Source organism: Urocampus carinirostris, chromosome 16 (assembly GCF_059441175.1).
Source record: "Urocampus carinirostris isolate Australia breed hairy pipefish chromosome 16, RoL_Ucar_1.0, whole genome shotgun sequence".
Classification (NCBI taxonomy): domain Eukaryota; kingdom Metazoa; phylum Chordata; class Actinopteri; order Syngnathiformes; family Syngnathidae; genus Urocampus; species Urocampus carinirostris.
This window is the reverse complement of record NC_142364.1, coordinates 17,125,403-17,144,149: the sequence shown is the minus strand read 5'-3', so window position 1 is coordinate 17,144,149 and position 18,747 is coordinate 17,125,403. Positions and strand designations below refer to the sequence as shown.

At 39.5% G+C, this 18,747-nt stretch overlaps 1 protein-coding gene across 1 annotated transcript; it reads right to left on the bottom strand.

Annotated features, from left to right (window-relative positions):
- Positions 1–3,586: 3,586 nt before the first annotated feature.
- Positions 3,587–13,844, bottom strand: cryba4 (crystallin, beta A4). Its single transcript, XM_088355591.1, has 6 exons — positions 13,724–13,844; positions 11,880–11,920; positions 7,753–7,871; positions 7,524–7,665; positions 5,755–5,897; positions 3,587–3,821 (listed from the first exon to the last, which is right to left on the bottom strand). The coding sequence occupies exons 2-6, from the start codon at positions 11,916–11,918 to the stop codon at positions 3,674–3,676; spliced, it is 591 nt and encodes a 196-aa protein (XP_088211717.1). The 5' UTR covers positions 11,919–11,920; positions 13,724–13,844; the 3' UTR covers positions 3,587–3,673.
- Between the last annotated feature and the right edge of the window lie 4,903 nt (positions 13,845–18,747).

Here is an 18,747-nt window from a genome sequence, read left to right as displayed (position 1 = left end):
CACACACAAACACTCACACACCGATAGCGGCCATGCAGCCATGCAAGGCGCCTACCTGCTTATTGGGGGCATTAGGGATTCAAGTAGTCATCCAAATACTTCTATCTACTATATCTTCATCTGGTCATATCCCTCGAGAGGGGTAACCAACCCCAAGACAAACACATACACAAAAACAAAGAAAAGGAAAAATTATCAAAAAAAACACAAAAAAATTGACCATGGCCAACCCAAACGCCCAAACAAGTTAGGCACCTCGGCACCTATGCTTTCCTCCCTCCAGATGAAACGGTACACAAGAAAGCAGCCATGTCACTCGGGTCAGGGTGACGCAACACACTCTTCTGTTCAACAGCAGGGCCCGACAGCTTTCACTGGTTTACCCCTGCCGCATCAGACAGGTGCCCTGTCCATCCCTTAGAACGCGTCCAAACATCTTACTTTCCTTTTACAACACCTCTCCACTCATTCCTATCACCAACATGAGCTCAAGCTTCCACTACATTTCCACCTCTTCCATCCAGTGCACTCATAACACCATCCATCCAATGTTCCCTCTAATTTTCCCCGGGTCTGAGCGTTCACACAAAGTCGGTGAGCAACGCTTGAAACAACAGTGAGCAACAGCAATCCCAAGTGTGGCAACAAAGTCATTATCAAACATGTCCAAAACTTGACATCAACTTACATTTAGCTGAGTTTCCGGCAATGCAAAAAAAAAAAATCACTTTTGAATGAATTGACTAATGTATTATTGCAAAGGTTGTACGGCCTACAAACGTCATTTGTTTTTACAACAATTCTTACACAAGATTTCCATTTCTTTTTTTTCCTGGTATTTTTTGTCGCATAATACTAACACTTTTGGGGGCTTATTTAGTCGGTTGCACGATACAGAACTGTATTTAATCACATTTTTTAGTGGAAGTACAATGTTGGCAACAAGATTGACTTGGTATAATTGGAAATTATGTGAATGTAACACAAACTTTTTCTTCCTTTTCCCTGTTTTTTTCTTTTTTTTAAATTCCTTTAAAAAAAATCTCATTGTGTTTATTTTTTCCTAGCTGTTACTTTTTTCTTTTTGTTCTCCATTTACTTTTTTTCCTTTTATTCTTTCTTTTCTTTTTTTCTGGCTTTTTTTCTGAATTTTTCCTTCTTTTTTCTCTTCCTTTTTTTCTTTTTTTCTCAGCTTTTCACTACTTTTTCATTTTGGTATTTTTTTTTCTTTTTTGTTCTATCTCCCCCCTTCCTTCAAGTCATTTTGTGTACAATTTTTTGTGGGGATTAAAGAAGCAAAAACAACCCGAAGAGCCGTTTGGACCCGAAAGAGTCGGTTCTTTTTAGTGAGCCGAGCCGAAGAAGCCAGTTCTCGAAAAACTCTACTGACTTTATTCAACTTCGTTCTACTTCGCTCTAATTCGCCTCTTAATTAGAAATTTCGAGCCCTGTTTTTTGTGAGCTGGCTAGATTTTCTTGTGCGCGGAAAAGCTCTGGGTAGTGCGCAATTGCGCACACACGCAGCTTAGAGGGAACATTGCATCCATCCACCAAATACTTAAGTAAAAGTTAAAAAGTACTTGGTAAAAAAATGCTCGAGTGTTGAGTAAATTTAGCAACGTCGTATTTATTGATTTTTTTTGAAACAACCAATCAAATCAATAAATGATCAAGGTCCATTCATTTAACCACAAAAAACATTTAATTTAAAAGTAGATTAAAATACTCAACATAAATTCAAGTGCTCTAATAAACAATAAAATAAAAATAGTGTAAATCAAATAAGTAAACATGTAGCACTAAGTGGCACATTTAAATACCTATTACTTAACAGGCTCTGCAAGCAGAACAACAAGCTAGCCTATGAACTCGAAAATAGGAGACAATGCATATTGTAGTTGGTGTTTCGCAGCCTTTTTAAGGGGAACATGCTTTTGATGTCCTTCTACTCTATATCATATGAATAACCTATATTTTATGTTGATAATATGTGTATTACTTTCCCTCATGTAGGTTTTAGATCAGGTGATGGTGTCATATTAGTCTCTGGTTTGCTGTGGTCTGTGCAGCCCTTTGAGACTCTTTGTGATTAAGGGCTATACAAATAAACATAACTTGACTTGACATGTCCGACCAGGGGTGCTCCTCCTCTTCTGTGTTTTCATAGTCTGTATTGCTAAGCGCCATTTTCAATCTGTTTGATCCGTAAACAAGATTTCCCATGCTGAAGTTTAATATGCGCACGGGACGAGGCTGCTACGTTTGATTGGTTAAACATGTTAGAGCCTGGCGGAGTTCTGAGTCAAAATAAATGCGCCTTAGCAGAGACAGACAGACGCATACTTACGTGGAGGGGATTTATTAAGTAACGGAGTAATGACTTCAATGTTGCCTAATGTTGCGGAGTAAAAGTACTGTTATTTTTCTTCACAAATTTACTCAAGTAAAAGTAGAAGTATAGGGATTTAAAGATACTCCTCGAAGTACAAAATTTACCAAAATTTGTATTTAATTCATTCGGGGAGTAGCTTCCTAACCTGGAAACTTTGTAAGTAGAGACACACTCAATATAAATGCGGTAATCCAAGCCTCGCAAAAGTAGAGTGTGATATATTTTTTAATAAACCGTAAAAGAGCATCAGAACATGAAACAAATACATGTAAAAATTTGATTACCGCACAATAAACATTAAACAAGGGGCACATCATGTAAGAAAAAATATAAATATAAAGGGAACAATACAAGTATTCGTTTACCTTTTTGCCTTGCGTTTCTTGAAATTCTGATCCAATGACGTCTGCTTTTTCCGGCTTTTGACAATCCGTGGAAAATGCACGAGGCAGACATAATGAACAATAGCACGACTTGTCAACACTTTATCAGGGTGGTTCCACAAATTCAAAAACTTCATGGAATTTTGCTAAAATGTCTTTTTTGGGGGGCTGATTGAATGTCTCCTTCCTCCTCCCCGCTATCTTGCTGGATAATAGTGTAAGAGTACCCCCCCCCCCCCCTTGACTCTACTGAGGATAAGCGGTGCAGATAATGGTAAATTGATAATGGTAATTTTGCTAATGCAAAATCTGGGTTTAAATCCAATTGAGATGCTGTGGTGGGACCTTAAACAGGCAGTTCAAGCTCAAAAACCCTCTAACATGGTAGATTCAGGACAGTTTTGCAAAGAAGAGTGGGCCAAAATTGCTCCACAGCAATTATCGTAAACGTTCGATTTCTGTTATCCTAGCCGAAGGTGGCCCAATTTAGGTTCAGGGGGCGATTACTTTTTCACATAGGTTTTGATTTCTTTTGTGCCTTAATAAATGGAATCAACATTACGTCTTGTATTTTCTTGGGTTGTCTCTGTGTGATATTAAAATTGGTTTCATGATCTGAAACATTTGTGAGTGTCAAATATGCCATAAACACAGAAATCAGGTGAGCGGCAAATACTTTTTCACAGCACTTAAAGTTACGGTAGAAAGTCAACAACATGCAGCTGGCAACAGGTTGACTTTTGTAGTCGCAGTGGCAGGCGACAACCCACATGACCCCCCCATGTCAATAACAACACCAGATGACTCGAAGCGTATTTAAGGAGGACACTTTATTATGGTCTGGGGTCCGTGGGGCTAAGAAGAGGGGCGTGGTCCAGGAAGGGCCCGCCTCCCCCCTTTACTGCTGGATACGCCTGATGGACTGGATCTGAGGCGTCTGGCAATGCGAGCCGAACTCCTTGAAGTGCTTGTACTCGCCGCAATGGCGGTCGCACTCCATGATGTACTGGTAACCGCGGTAACCAGGATACTGGTAGCACACAAATCTGCAGACATAACAAAGTACACGAACAAATGCAGCCGTAAGGCTTGTGTACTTCTACAGAGTGAGTATTCTTGACTTTGGACGAGAGTAAGAATACTTTGGTCACCTGTGTTTTTCGGGGGTTGGAATACCTTTAAAGTGGAAGTCAACGCAATGATAATAAGATGTGGAATACACCACAAATCTAAACACACTGCTTTGGTTAATATTGAACCTGTAGAACACATGTGTCAAACTCATGGTCCGTGGGCAAAACATGCTCCGCCACATCAATTATGTGGCCCGAGAGACACATCTGAGAAATGCATTAGATGTGAAAGTGATGTAAACGTAAATGTGCCGCATCGTGCAAAAATATCGATTTGCAACTTTAAATATGTCCACTGGATGTCGCCAAAGCCAAGCGCCACTCGCAAAGCACCCACTTTAGCTGTATTTGCTGACTATAATTAATCAACCAGAGAACATTGAGGAAACCCATCCCAGTGCTATTTTACTTGCACTTACACTGTTTAGTGAAATAAAAAATAAGAGTAAAAAAAAAGCACCTGTGTGATTGTATGTGACTTAAAAACCTCAAAAATGCTGAACTAATTTTGTGAAAAAGTACACCTTAGGCCTCTCTGAGGGTTTTTAGCTGGGATTTGTGTCAAGGACCCCCCATAAATACCAACAAACTTGATAAACCTCTGCTCTAATGGGGTCTGTAACGCCCTTTGATGGCCAAATTGGGTACTGCAGCTTCTAACCACTGACCACATCTGCTTTCGTATGGTCCGCTTTCGTGGGGACTTCAACACCCTCCGACGTCCAAATTGGGTATTGCAGCTTACAACCACTGACCACTCCAAGCAGTAGAATTCAGTCTTCTATCAGCCCAGCATGGTCAGGTCATTTTACTTTTCTAAACTACGACTAGGGACGTCAAACTTTTGGCCTAGCGTGTGAGGTCATCCACTTCGCTGTTGTTAAACTACAACACAGCACCCCGAGGCCATCCTGTTAATCTGTTAATAAACAACAAAAGGATACTGCTGAAAGTGTGAATTTCCCTACGGGGATGAATAGAGTTATCTATCTATCTATCTATCTATCTATCTATCTATCTATCTATCTATCTATCTATCTATCTATCTATCTATCTATCTATCTATCTATCTATCTATCTATCTATCTATCTATCTATCTATCTATCTATCTATCTATCTATCTATCTATCTATCTATCTATCTATCTATCTATCTATCTATGTACACATTTGTATGTGATTTATAGGCTCCGAAACAGCTGGACCGACAGTTATACTTCAACCTTCAGCAAGTGTCTTCAGCTAGATGTTGTGTTAAGACAATCCCAATAAATAGAATGTTTATTTGTATAGACCTTAATCAAAAGAAGTCTCAAAGGACTGCACAGACCAATGACCAACAAAATCGATAAACATCTACTTTTACTATTGCTCTTTGATGACCAAGTTGGTTACTGCAGCTCCCAACCACCGACCACTCCGAGCAGTGGAATTCAATCTTCTATCAGCCCAGCACCGCCAGGCCATTTTGCTTTTCTGAACTACTTTGTAAATCCTGGTTTGTGCGTGTTTGTATGTGCCCTTTAGGCTCCAAAACAGCTGGACTAACAGTTATACTTTAGCCTTCCGCGATTGTCTTTAGCTAGCTGTTGTGTCAAGGCACCCCCCATAGATACCAACAAACTTGATAAACATCTGCTTTCATGGGGTCTCCAACGCCCTTTGGTGGCTTAATTAGATACCGCAGCTTCTGACCACTTTAAGCAGTGGGACCAATCTTCTATTGGAACCGACACCTCTAATGACGCAATTGTTTCTAATTCACCCATTTCAAGAAAACCTATTATGCTTTTCATTAATATGTGGTGCAATTGGCTGAGGTTGACATTTTATGCAGACTACTCACGCTCCAGACTGGACTTTGAGGGAGCCCACTTCGTTGTTGCACCAGCCCATGGCCTGCAGGGATGGGTAGTCGTCGCTAAGCTCGCCCTTCCGAGCCAGGAAGTTCTCACGCTCAAAAATGGTCATTCGGCACTCCCGGTGGTTCTGCCGGAAACCCAACACGAAGGGGGATATAGTAAATGGTAACAAGTACTGTATGTAGAACTGTTCAAGTATTTTATCTTCTTTTTTGTAGATCTGTAATTATTTGAATCTACATTTCTTGCGTTTCTAAGGGATCCTGTTTTTTATGGTTAGCTTTTGTATAGTTTCCTTGACGTTTTTGTTGGTGTACTGAAAAGTCAATATTTGCAATTTATATTTTGTTGTATCGTGTGTTTTTAGGAGATTCTCAGTTGCTTGACTTGAAAATTGTTTAGTATAAAAAGGTTCAAAGTCTGAATGAGTTTAACGTTCACTGTAGAGCAAAAGGGTATCCAATCTTTTTCAATCTAAGAGCTACTTTTTATTAATTAGTGCAAATGTTACCCAGTCTTGATATGCATTTCTAAAATAACATGTCACGGTACTATTGTGTTTTTACTATGTTATTGCCGGGTTAATTGTTGGAAGTAGTGTTGTATTGACTCAGTCAAAAATCCTTTAACTAGAAAATCCTGATGAGCTGTTTTCAGAACAGGTCCAAGGGTAATTCAGGTGTTCTTAGGGGTAACATTAGTGGCCACGGGCAACATGTTGGAGACCTCTGCGGTAGATTGAAAAAAATGATGCTATTATAATTTTGTATAATAATAGATATTGTTTAATTATTTATTATGTACATTATTTTACATTATTATTGGTAATATACTGTATCGATTAAAGGAACCCCTCAAAATCCCTTTTTTCTGTTATTGTTTCTTCTTTTGCTATTCATCCCAGCTATTTTTACCTTTGTTCTTGTTTTATTATTTTATTTTATTTTTGCTCCTTCTTCTTTTTCCTCTTTTTAATGTATTAGTAGAATTTTTTCCTTCTTTTATTTTTTTCCCAGCTGTTTACTTCTTTTTTTTGCCTTTTTTTCTTGTTTCTGTCTCATTTCATTTTTCTTTTTTTATTATTTTGTTTGTTTTTTCTATATCTCAACTTTTTTAGTTTTCTTCTTTTTTTCCTCTTTAGTCGTTTTTTTCTGCTTTTGTTTATTTTCTTCTTTTTCTCCTTTTGTTCTTGCTTTTTTCTCTCTGTTTTCTTTTTTTTTTGGTTGGTTCCTTTTTACCTAGGTTTTTCTTGCTTTGGTTTTGTTTTTTTCTATCTATATTACTTTGACATTTTCCTAGTTTTTTTCTTTCTCCAAGCTCTTTTCATTTTTTAATCGCTTTTTCCTCCCATTTTCTCTTTATCTTTTTTAATTCCTTTTTTGTTTGTTTTTTTCATACATTTTTACTTATTATTCTTTTTCCCCTAACATTTCACTTTTGTTTTTCATGCTTTTTCTTTTCCTTTTTTATCTTTTTCTTTGAATTTTTCCCTTAATTTTTATCTTCCTCTTTGTCTTTTTTTACTATTTATTTTTTCCTTGATTTTCATTCCCTTATTCAAATCATTTTGTGCGTAATGCCCCATAATAAGTGGTAATGTATGGATACAAGCAACAAAAACAACCCAAAGAGCTGTTTGGGAGCTGAAAGAGTCGTCTCTTTTTAGTGAGCCGAGCCGAATGAGCCGGTTCTCTAAAAGGAGCCGGGATCCCCATGACTCGTATAACAGAGCGGGACACGGAAAGGAAATTACCGCGCATGCAATTGGCCTGAAAGAGGTGAGACGCTCGATGTGGTAAGCGTTGCTGCCTCCGAAGGCGTCACATTGCGGGTACTCGCCGCGCTCGAGGACAAACTGCTGGCCCTGGAAGGAGGCATGCTCGTAACCCACCCAACTGTTATTAAAAAACGTAAGAAAAAAGAAAAATGACTGTCAGTGTGCTTGCAAGAGGGACGTACAAATGGCGCGCATGCGCACTCACGCGCCGCTCTCCACGCGCAGCGAGCGCACCGTCTCGAAGCCCAACTCCATCACATTGCCGCACTCCGATGTGAACTCGTGCCGGCGACCCTGGAAACGCTCCTCATCGAAGACGATTATCTGCCCACATTGCCATAATTGTTTCATTTTCTTTGCTCACATAACATACGATTAGAAGTTTTGATCCGGTTTTTCTTTAAAAATCATGTCACATTTAGAAGTGGTGGCCATCATCTTGCTTTTTTTTAAATGCTTCGATGTGCTCGGACAAACTCTTCCCTTGACATCATTATTTGGGTTTGGGTTAGCATTTGGACTTTATTTGTAACGGTCCTTTTCTTACTTTCACCTTTTTCATCCTAAGAAAACCGCAAACAATCGAATGGAATCACTCTCCTCCCCCCACATCCCCTGCCAACTTTCCTCCAGCGTGAAGAGCTCCGTGGCATGAACACTGTTGATAAAAATAAGATAAAAGCAGGTAGGTCCCGGGAAAGAAAAAATATAAAGGGTCTTTGAACTCAGTTGGCCCTTGTTAACACATACTTAATAGATAAAATACTCAATGTTAACTTTTTAAGGACACTTTAAACTATGCACTCCACCTTTACAATTCAAATTTAAAATCTTAGTAGACACTAGGAGGGCGGTACTGAAAATTTGAGCAACAATCGGATACAGGAAAATACATAGTATCAATCGATACTGGAACTTTCCGCTCAGAAATGTCATGATCATTGAACAATTCAACCCTCCCCTTTAGTTTGTTTATACATGTGATAATCACAGTTTAAATTAAGTCAGAAACTGCAAATATTGTAAACAATCCAATGTAAAAGACTTCTCACGATATAAAAGTCAAAATACTTACTATCACAACAACTTTTACGCAAAAGTCAAGAGAGTCAAACCCAAAAATAAGCAAAGTAACGAACAAGCCCCTTTGGCTCTGTTGCCATTGTGACAACAGATTGACAGGTTTTTGTTCAGGAACAGTGACATGTTCACGTTTTGGGTTGCAGCTCATTTTCCTTTGTAGGATCAACTTTCTCATGAGTTCATGCAAATCTGCCACATTATCGGACCAGTTTATCAAATGACACCTAGCGTGCACTTTTTGGACAAATTTCAACATATTACGTATTGTTTTCTTTTATTGATGTTCACTATGTTTTGTGTACTGTTATCCGATGCTACATCTATTGCACCCTGGTCATCATGGAGGGATGATAATCACTTGTGAGGCCCCTTCTCAAGGTTTCTCATTTTTCTCGTGCCGAGGTTTTCAGTTTTTCCTTGCCCGCATGATGGTTTAAGACTAGGGGATGGTGACATTCTAATCCTGTGCAGTCCTTTGAGTCTTGTGATTAAGGGCTAGAAAAATACATTTGACTTGACTTGACCTGGCATTGTCCTTTTCTGTTGTTAAAAAAAAAGCCAATACCACGCTGCGCTTCCTATTTGGCCCTCTCTTCTGCCTGACAGGCAAGATGCAGAAGCCGGCCAGGTAGTGAGTTTACTAAACCTAAGAAGTGTCTGAGAGCGCTGCATGAAAGAGAGAAGGACTGTGCAAGTTGGTGGAGGGGTGAAGTACCGATCCCAAGGCAATAATAACGATCCGATCCAAGTACGGTACTTGCTTAGTATCGATAATATCAATAATTGGATCGATCCGCCCAGCCCTAGTAAACACTCAAAATAAGGAGAGAAGACATCAATGGATTTTGAACTTGCAAGGAGGACAAGGAGGGAAGCCTTCAGATAAGATAATTTTAAGCCTCTTCTAAGATCCGTTTTGGTAAAAGTTGGCCGCTTTCGGTTGTAAACAAGAACAAGATTTTTTTTTTTTTTATTATATACTCTGGAGACGGATTGTATATTGCGCGTAAAAATCAAGTGCGCAAAAAAATCTCAATGTCAAAATTTTAGTACCTATGTACATGTTACACAGCCAATACTATGGGCAGACCACAGGGGCTTAAGTTTGATTTACTACATTCTAACTATTTTTCTTTTTTTTTAATTATTAAAATCTGCAGAATTTCGACCAAGTTTTCTCCTTTATCTGATATATTTTCCTTTTTCTGCAGTGCAATCTTCAACAGCTTCACCAAAAAAAGTTGATAAATATACTGTGCTAGATCATGAGCGGATTATTAGTAAAATCAAAGAAAATTAAAAAGTAATCTGCTGTCACACACTGATATAGATTTATGTTCAGTTGTTCATTGGTAGAAAGTAACAATGCTGAACAATGGTATACATTTTTTTCGCATGGATAATATTGAATAATTTCATGTGGAACATGAGTTTTCCACCTCTCTTAAGTTTTTTATTTAATCATCACATCATTACTTCAATAATTCCATTATTCATTTAGTTGCACTTATGTCTATCCACATATTTGAATGAAGTATTTACTTGTTGTATCCTTTCATATCAGTACTTTCCCAGCAATGGTCTTCCACCTTTATATTATCCTACCACCTTGAAAATACAGCTGGGACTAGAGGTAAGATCGGGCCCAAAAAAAGCACCCGAGCCCGACGCAGGCCCGAGGGGTATTAAACCCGACCCGGACCGAGCCCGACTAATTAACTGGATTTGCTGGCCCGGCCCGAGGGGGCCCGAAATTACATATTTTATTTATAAGGAGGGGTGATTTATGATAACAAATTAAACTCTGCCTTTTGTTACAACATCTAGGCCTAAGTGAAATAAAACTGTATAAACATTTACATCTTTTATATTTCTGTGTCTGCACTGCAGATGTTACATTAAGCGACAATCTGTCATTGACGGTTTTTTTTTTTTGAGGTAGCGAAAACATTTAAGGGCGTCCGTCATTTTGACGACTTGATCATTGGGCCATAATCCACAGCAGCAGTAGTAGTACGTCCTTAAGATTTTAGCGCAGCACTTTCATTAAGCGGGTGTTGACGTGTTGTGCCCTTTTCCGACTCCTATGCAAATCCCCCCCCCCCCTGATCGTATTCTATATAAAACGCTTATTAAAACAATAAAGCGAGCTAATTATAATAATTGGGAGATCCTAGTCTATATAACGCGTTTATTTAAACAATAAAGCGTGATTTTATTCTGCAAATTGCGTTTTTTAACGCGGATGAAAATGTCACCAACGTCAATGTACACTTCCGACAAAAGCGATCGTATTCTATATAAAACGCTTATTAAAACTCTTACCAGAGTGCGTTTTCCTCGTCAGTTCTCCTCTCTTGAGTTTATCCTTAACTTCTTGTTGGTCCGACTCCATATCGGGGATACCAGGCCAAAATCACGCGAATTTGCGGAGGGGAAGATTATTAAGAGGACAGCATTCACGTCACGTCACGTGCACAGAGCATGCTCTGGCTCCGTTAAAAGCAATTACAGCTCCTTCTCCGTTTTATCCAAATTATTTATTTTATAACAAGTATTCCTTGGTCTAGTATCCATACATAGTTTAAGTATCTATTTTTAATGAACATCTATTTATAATTATTAATTAATTTTAAAAAAAAAAAAAAAAAAAAAAAAAAAGCAGGACCGAACCCGACCCGACCCGACCGTATGACTGACATTTCAGGCCCGACCCGGCCCGAAATTGCCTCGGGTTCGGGTTCGGGTTCGGGTTCGGGCTCGGGCCATGAATCTTAGCTCTAGCTGGGACCAGTTTTAACAAAGGGCTCTTGAATAAGATGAGAGTTCCTTTCTTTGCCTGGTGAAGTTTCATGTTCTATTTTTCAAATCCACACCCCTTTCCTATAAAAACTGCGGTGAACAATTTTCGAGACCCTCTTGACTGCGATAACTGTCTCCTGATCAGATCGGCCCAGAGTACTCTGTTTTTTCTTTATTTAATAGACGTCCTCAACTGCATTGCTTCTCTCCGGCTCTATTTTTCAAAGTCCGAATACTCTGTCTGGTCCCTGAAAAGGACACGCGGTGAGACATCGGAATGTCTTTCGCCTTCAGCACACTAGCACCGCTTGAAAAACACTAAATTAAACTACAGTATATTACACAATCGTTACTTGGCTATTAGATGGTTGTTCATCAAAATTGGCAATATGAATAATTGAGACTTACGTGACTGTACTTAATAAGACAAAAATACTTCGAACTCACCTTACAGTGGCCGGAGAACTTGGTGCAGTGGTGCGTCATGTCTGGCAGAAGAACTAAGAGTTAACACATGCTTTTCCGGACCTGTTTATCGGATTTTCGACTTTGACGTCATTTGTTGTGTAATGACTTTCAGTATTACATTACTATTTAATTTTATACATTTAGGATGATCACACAAAAACAATGACCATGAGATGGATTTACATGCTAAAAGTCATATGGTGGACTGTGTTGTAAATGTGAAAAGTAATCCCTTGCTGTATTTTTGTTTACTTATCACGGTTTTGCTACTTTGTGTATTTTCATCGTGCATTGTGTTCTGCATTCTGATTGGCTTGACAGCCGCCCAACCCCTTTTCTGCTTGTGTCTGCCTGCAATGACCTAGATTATGTATCCGCAAAACTGTTTACACTTCAAGTTTCTCTATAAGCCCTCAGGTCAATAAAATGGTCAGGACTGACAAAAGCACCAAAACGCAGAGGAAGATGGTTTCTATCGCCAACAAATTTGGGCTCCAAGACCCGCTTAAACTTACTCTGGAGCCATTTGTGGCCCCTTGGCACGCCCTAGTGTCTCTTTGGCATTTTTCAGGAATGTTTGATTATTGAAAGAAATGTGGTTTCGGTAAAAGAGCAGACAGGACACATTGTTAATGTTTTCCAATGAATTTAGATCACAGGTGTCAAACAGACGGCCCGTGGGCCAGATCAGGCCCGCTAAGGGATTGAATCCGGCCCGCGAGACAACAACCAGAGAAGCGCAAGAGAAAAACAAGCTGCAGGTTGAACTATGTCAACTTGATGTTGCCAAAGCCAGGTGCCTCTCACAAAGACACAGTACTTGTATTTATTTCTCTCTCTCTCTCTCTCTGTCTCTCTCTCTTTTCCACCCCTTTTCTCCCACTCTGTCTCTGTCTCTTTCACTCTCCATGTCTCTCTTTTTCTCTTCCTTTGTTGCTCTTTGTCTCTTTCTCTCTCTGTGTCTTTTTAACTTATTTTGCACTAATTTCCTTTTTTCCTTTTCTCTCTTTTCTCTTCCTCCCTTCCTACCCTTTGGGCTTTCTTTTGTCTTTTCTCTCCTTCTGTCTTTCTATTTCTCTTTGGATTTCTTTCTTCCTCTCCCTTTCTTTCCCCCTCTCTCATGACTTCTCTTTTCATCTCCTTTGTTTCTCACGCTCTCTCCCTCTCTCTCTTTCTCTTTCTTTGTCCTGCCCTCTCTCCTTTTCCCTCCTTCTTTCTCTTATTTCTTTATCTCTCTTTTTCTTTCTCTTTAATCTACTAGTCCGGCCCCCGACAGAATGTTTGTTCTATCGTGTGGCCCCCGAGTTAAAATGAGTTTGACACCCAAGGTTTAGATGGATACAGTGTGTGTTTACTTCCTTATGAGGCTTATATAAGGCTTTTAATTTTTTGTCCAAATCTGTTCGACCACGGTCATTGGGGCACCATTTCCTTTGGTGTGTCTTGGGCAAGTACATACCGACTTGTTTCCACCCGGGTTTTTAACAGGGGACTTTTTGCGTATTAGGTGAATGTGCTAACCACTAAACATGTACAGAAGTTATTTGTAAAAAAAAAAAAACAAGAAAAAAGGTTGTAGAGTACAGTACTTTTATTTGTTAAAAAATACTTGAGCCATTAAATTGGGTTTGTTCTTTTGCTTTAAATGAATGATTATAGTATTTAATAAATAAATTGAGGTTTTTACTTTGTGGGTTTTGGCTATCTGGGGAACTTTTTGTAACGCAAACCGCGCGAAAAAACTAGAGATTGCTGTTATGTTATGCTCTACTAGAAGTTACACATGATGCACGGTACTAGAAAAACAGTGATCTACGACTCACCTTGCCTGGATGTTCTTTGATGCTGATGAGGCAGAGTGAGAGGATTTGGACAGCCCCCCTCCCTTTTAAAGCCTCCCCTCTGAGGGGCCACCAGGAAAGGCCCTGCTCAGCAAGAGTGGCAGCCCCGTTCCCTTTTTTGTGTCTGAGTTGCCGCCCCACCCTGCACTGGTGACAACCCATCCCTGACCAAAGCAGCTTTCTTTGTGCTGACGTCACGTGATGGAAGGCGGGCAAGGCAGCCTTCTCGGTCTCTAACATGCAACCCGAGGGACTGTTGCGGCACGCCGGACGATATTGTGACGCCCCAGCCGTAACTAATTCAATGCCATAACATATAGATACGCTTTCAGAAGTATTGTCCCTGCGTGTCAAAGATTTTTTCTTGTTTTATTTGTAAAAACTCATATAAAGGGTTTGGTGTTGCTCATCAGTGGGTATCAAGCCTCTGAGAATGATCTCAGTAATATGAATCACCATTCGATGTGGCTTTGGGGCAGCACGGCGGCGCAGTGGTTAGCGCATGTGCGGCACAGTTCTATGGTCTTGGGAACCTCCTGTGTGGGTTCAAATCCAGCAACCGGACTTCCTGTGCGGAGTTTGTATGTTCTCCCCGTGCTTGCGTGGGTTTCCTCCGGGCACTCCGGTTTCCTCCCACATTCTAAAGACATGCATTTCAGGTGGATTGGCCGGTCCAAATTGTCCCTAGGTGTGAATGAGCGAGCGAGTGTTCTGTCCCTGTGTGCCCTGCGATTGGCTGGCAACCAGACTGCCCGATGATTGCTGGGATGGGCTCCAGCACCCCTGCGACCCTACTGAGGATAAGCGGTGCAGCTAATGAGATGAGATGTGGCTTTGATCAGATCATTGTCCACACATTTAGGGAGACCCCACTTCCTAGTGTTGCTTCCCTTTTCCGGCGATTGTAGGCGGCTCCAAATGGCGAGTAAGTGTAGTAAAGCAGTGTGGTGATGGTCAGGAAAAGGCATAGATAAGTACGGACAGTTGACGCCTCAACAGAGATTTTTCTTTTAAAAAAAAATGCTGAAGTCCCCTCGGCATCGTTGGAGATATATCAAATCAAGTCCAATAAAATGTATTTATGAAGCACTTTTCAGGCATTAAGTTGTTACTTAAAGTTCTGTACAAAAACATTCATTGTGAAATAAGAAAATAAAATCCCCTCCTTTGAAGTGGATATGCGGTCGCCATGGTGACCAGACTCGTGTGAACGTTTTTGCAGAGTTCGTGCATCGGTCATGCATAGTTAATGCATAAGTTTAGTGTTCTTGCAATAAAATTAGATTTTACAAGCAAAGGGCCCTTCATGGAAAGCATTGTTTAGATTTTGGCGGTATCAAAAAATGTATAAAAGCACTGATGTGAAAGTTCTGGTTGAAATGTATCCTTTTACAAAAAGACCTCTATATCAAGTTTTTTTCTTGGAAGGGAGTATTTTCAAGAAACTTAGCAATATTCAACTCTAGTCTACTAAACAATGGTAAAAGCTAGAAACATAATTTTTAATTACTGAAAGATAAGGGTTGGCGCTTTCTTCTAAAGCTACAGAACTAGATTTTCTGTGGGCCTTCAAAAATGAGGCAAAATGGCCAAAATTTGCTTTTCCTATTGGAGAGAAATGCCTGGCATTGAATGAGTTACTATGTAAGTTATGTGATAAGGACTCTCCCTCCTTAGAAGAGATTGTGCCAACTGTCGAACTGAAGCTTAAAGGAACGTGAACTGCATCTTGCTCTTATCTTCAGGTGGGATTTCTGCCTTAGAGCCAAAGTGTCACAGACCAGAAACGGACACAGGACCCAATAGTGCTCGTTTTCTCAGTTTTTATTAATATAGAGGGAAAGCAGGGCTTGTTTCCACGATTCGATGGCTGACGGACAAGTGGAACAGGAGATGCGGAAGTGGCACTTCCGTGTCTATCGAGGAGGGTCGAAGACAGGCGGGAATTACAAGTCGCTAGCCGGGACTGGAGAGCAAGGGCGGTGTCAAGTTCGGAAACAAGGTCGGCAACAGGAGGCAGGCAGGTAACAGGGCAAAACAGATCGGGTAACAGGAAGGCAGAACGGGGCAGAGTCAGGTCCGGAAACAGTTTGGCAACGAGGATCAGGCAGAGAAAAGCAGGGCAGGAACAGAGTCTGACGTAAGAGCTTACTGAGCTGGAGGCAACAGTTTGCATAACGATCTGACGGGGTTTAAAAAGAGTACATCAGCCAATCAGCTGTCCGGGCTGTTGGCGCCAATTAGGCAGTCGCAGGTGCTCTGAATCGACAATCATGACACAAAGTGTGTTAAACATGTTATATTTTCTTAAGAGTGGTTATAAAACGCAGTTGGAGTATTACTGATTATTTGGTTTATTTGGACATTATTTGTTCCGTCCTGTCTAATACGTCTGGGTATTGACGACAGATAGCAAACAACAACAAAGACCGAGGCTTCATTCCAGGTTGAAAGCTTTACTGAAATCTTCTGATCTTAATGAGTTGTAAAACTGAAGCACAAAAGATACAGAATACAAAATTTCAAATGAAATTCAAGACTTACAACACACTAGTTACAATCTCATTGTAACCTTATCTTCTCTGTTTTTTTATCTTCTTGGGTTTTTTACCTCACTGTGAATGTGTGAAACTGGAGTGTCATGCCCAATTTCGTTGTCACAATATGTTAACCCATTTTGTAACAATGACAATAAAGGTATATTCTATTCTATTCTTATATTCGCTAACTTCCTTCACGGTTATAAACTCAAACATACGTTCTAAATCAGGTCGGGTAATCAGGTAAATAAAACAAAATTAAACCTGTAGCATCTTTTTGAAGTAGAGTACAGACGCTCCCTAGCTCCCTACTGTATCTCTAGCGCGCTAAGAACTTTTACATTTTTATTGTTTAATATCTCGTGCATCCATTCAATATGGTTGCTGTAAAGTGAAGGATTTTAATATTTTGTGCAATAATGTAGTGCTATGCTTACTGCTTTTTAATCATTCAAAGCTGTATTGCAAATAAGTTGAATAGTACAGTTTTTAAATTGTTTCTGAGGCTTACGCGCCAGACAGACAAAACAAGGACTGACGAGGTGGGGGCCCAAGGGCTAGCGAAGAATCTCGCTCCTGGGAAGCCGGATGGTGTTGTGTTTACGGAACTGCACCCCAGCCAGTCATGTACGCAAGAAAGGGCGTCATCTGAGACTGCCGGAGAAGAGCCAATCAGCATCTTAAGGAACAGATCGCAGATGTCATGTAACTAATAAAATGGGAGTGGGTAGTGTTTTGCAGTCTTGATTTGAATATTGTAAAGATAACTCTTCGGGGCTCCTCGGGAAAAAGTGTCTCTCCCTGATTGCCACAGGGTAGCAAAGATTGTATTGAGAAGGACCCAAGCCCCTGATACTGTAATAATTGTTTTGCTGTGAGGAAAAAAATCTCGGGTGATTCGGCTGATTGGTTTCCTGGTCTTCTCTCTTAGAGAAGGAGCACGTATAATTGTTAGGACAGGCGAAGCTCAGGTTAATATTGGTTTGAATGGTAAATTGATGTACAACAATTTGGAGACATATTATCAATTTGAGTATTGTGATATACACCTTTAACCTAACAAAAGTGTAAAGAAGAGGCGAGCCGTTTCATTTGAAAATTAAGTGGAATAAGAAAGATCAATGCGGTTGAGAAAATGGTTGGATCGCTTATTTTCGCCCACTTTTTACCGCGGAAGAGGAGCTCTTGAAGCTCATCTTCCAAAAGTAAGTTAAATTTAACTTTATAGAGCATATTATTTTATAAAATGTTTATCTTTTAGTACAAAAAATACAGGTTACGTATATAAGCCTTAAACATACAAAATATAGCACCGAAGCAACTTACGAACAAATTCAACTCACGAACAATCGTTTGTAAGTAGGGCAGTGTCTGTATTTATACAGCGATAGTAAGTATGACAAAATGCATTGATCAACAACGTTTCACACAAAGCACACCAAGTATCATGCGAATGAAGCTCAACCAAAGGCTAAATGCCTCAACGGTTTAGCTAATTGGCATTGCTAAAACTTAGTAATTAGCATAGTTAACACTTAAAATCAATCTTTTTTTAAATGTAAATGCAGCGTTTTCATAACCACATTCAACACAACAAAGATATAAAGCAACAACAGCTTACAGCAAGAACTTAAAGTTAGTTCCACTCCAAGGTTAGTATAAAGGAAATTGAGATGGAGGACATACAGACCGCTTCCAACATGACTGTTTATAACAGGAAGTGGTTCATGCGGAGTACGGGAAGTGATAAACTGTAGCTAAAACTACTACTGGGGGAACTTAACCCCATTCTAAATTGACAGGTCAGCACATTATTTCTAATTTTTTTTATTTTTAGATCTCATTTTGTGCTTAGAAAACTGAATTAAAGACATTTGAGAATAGTGGAATGTTTTACGAGGTTTACTTGTTGCCCAGCCTCACCCAGAAGTGAGCTTTGATGGACCCCAAGTAAATTGAGTTTGAGACCCCTGGGTTAGATGGACTGCAGCTTCTTCCCAAACCGGCCCCTTCTGTAAGTATTATTATATTTTTAACCAGATTTACTATGTTTTTATTTGGAAAAATAACAAAAATAAAACTTAAAATCAGTGAAAAAAAATAGTTTACGATAGCTTAACTTTCTGTTTGGGTTTTTTTGTGTCTGTTTTAAGAAAATGATTGTTGAAATCCGCATGTGTATGTGAACAATTTTTACTTCATTGGATTTATGTTGTTTCGAAATGCAATATTAAACAGCTTATTCGAACTAAACATATTAATAAATATTCTGAAGTTTCCTTTAAATATGTTTGCAATTTGTAATGTACTGTAGTCAGATTTTTTTTCAAAGGATAATTTTCACTAATTTATCTTATTTTTGGTCGTATGAAACCCTTTATTGCCTTGTACGCGGTATTTTACGATGTAATACTTAAAATTTCTGGAACAAAATCTTTTTTTCACAATGGATTAAGAATCGAGTAT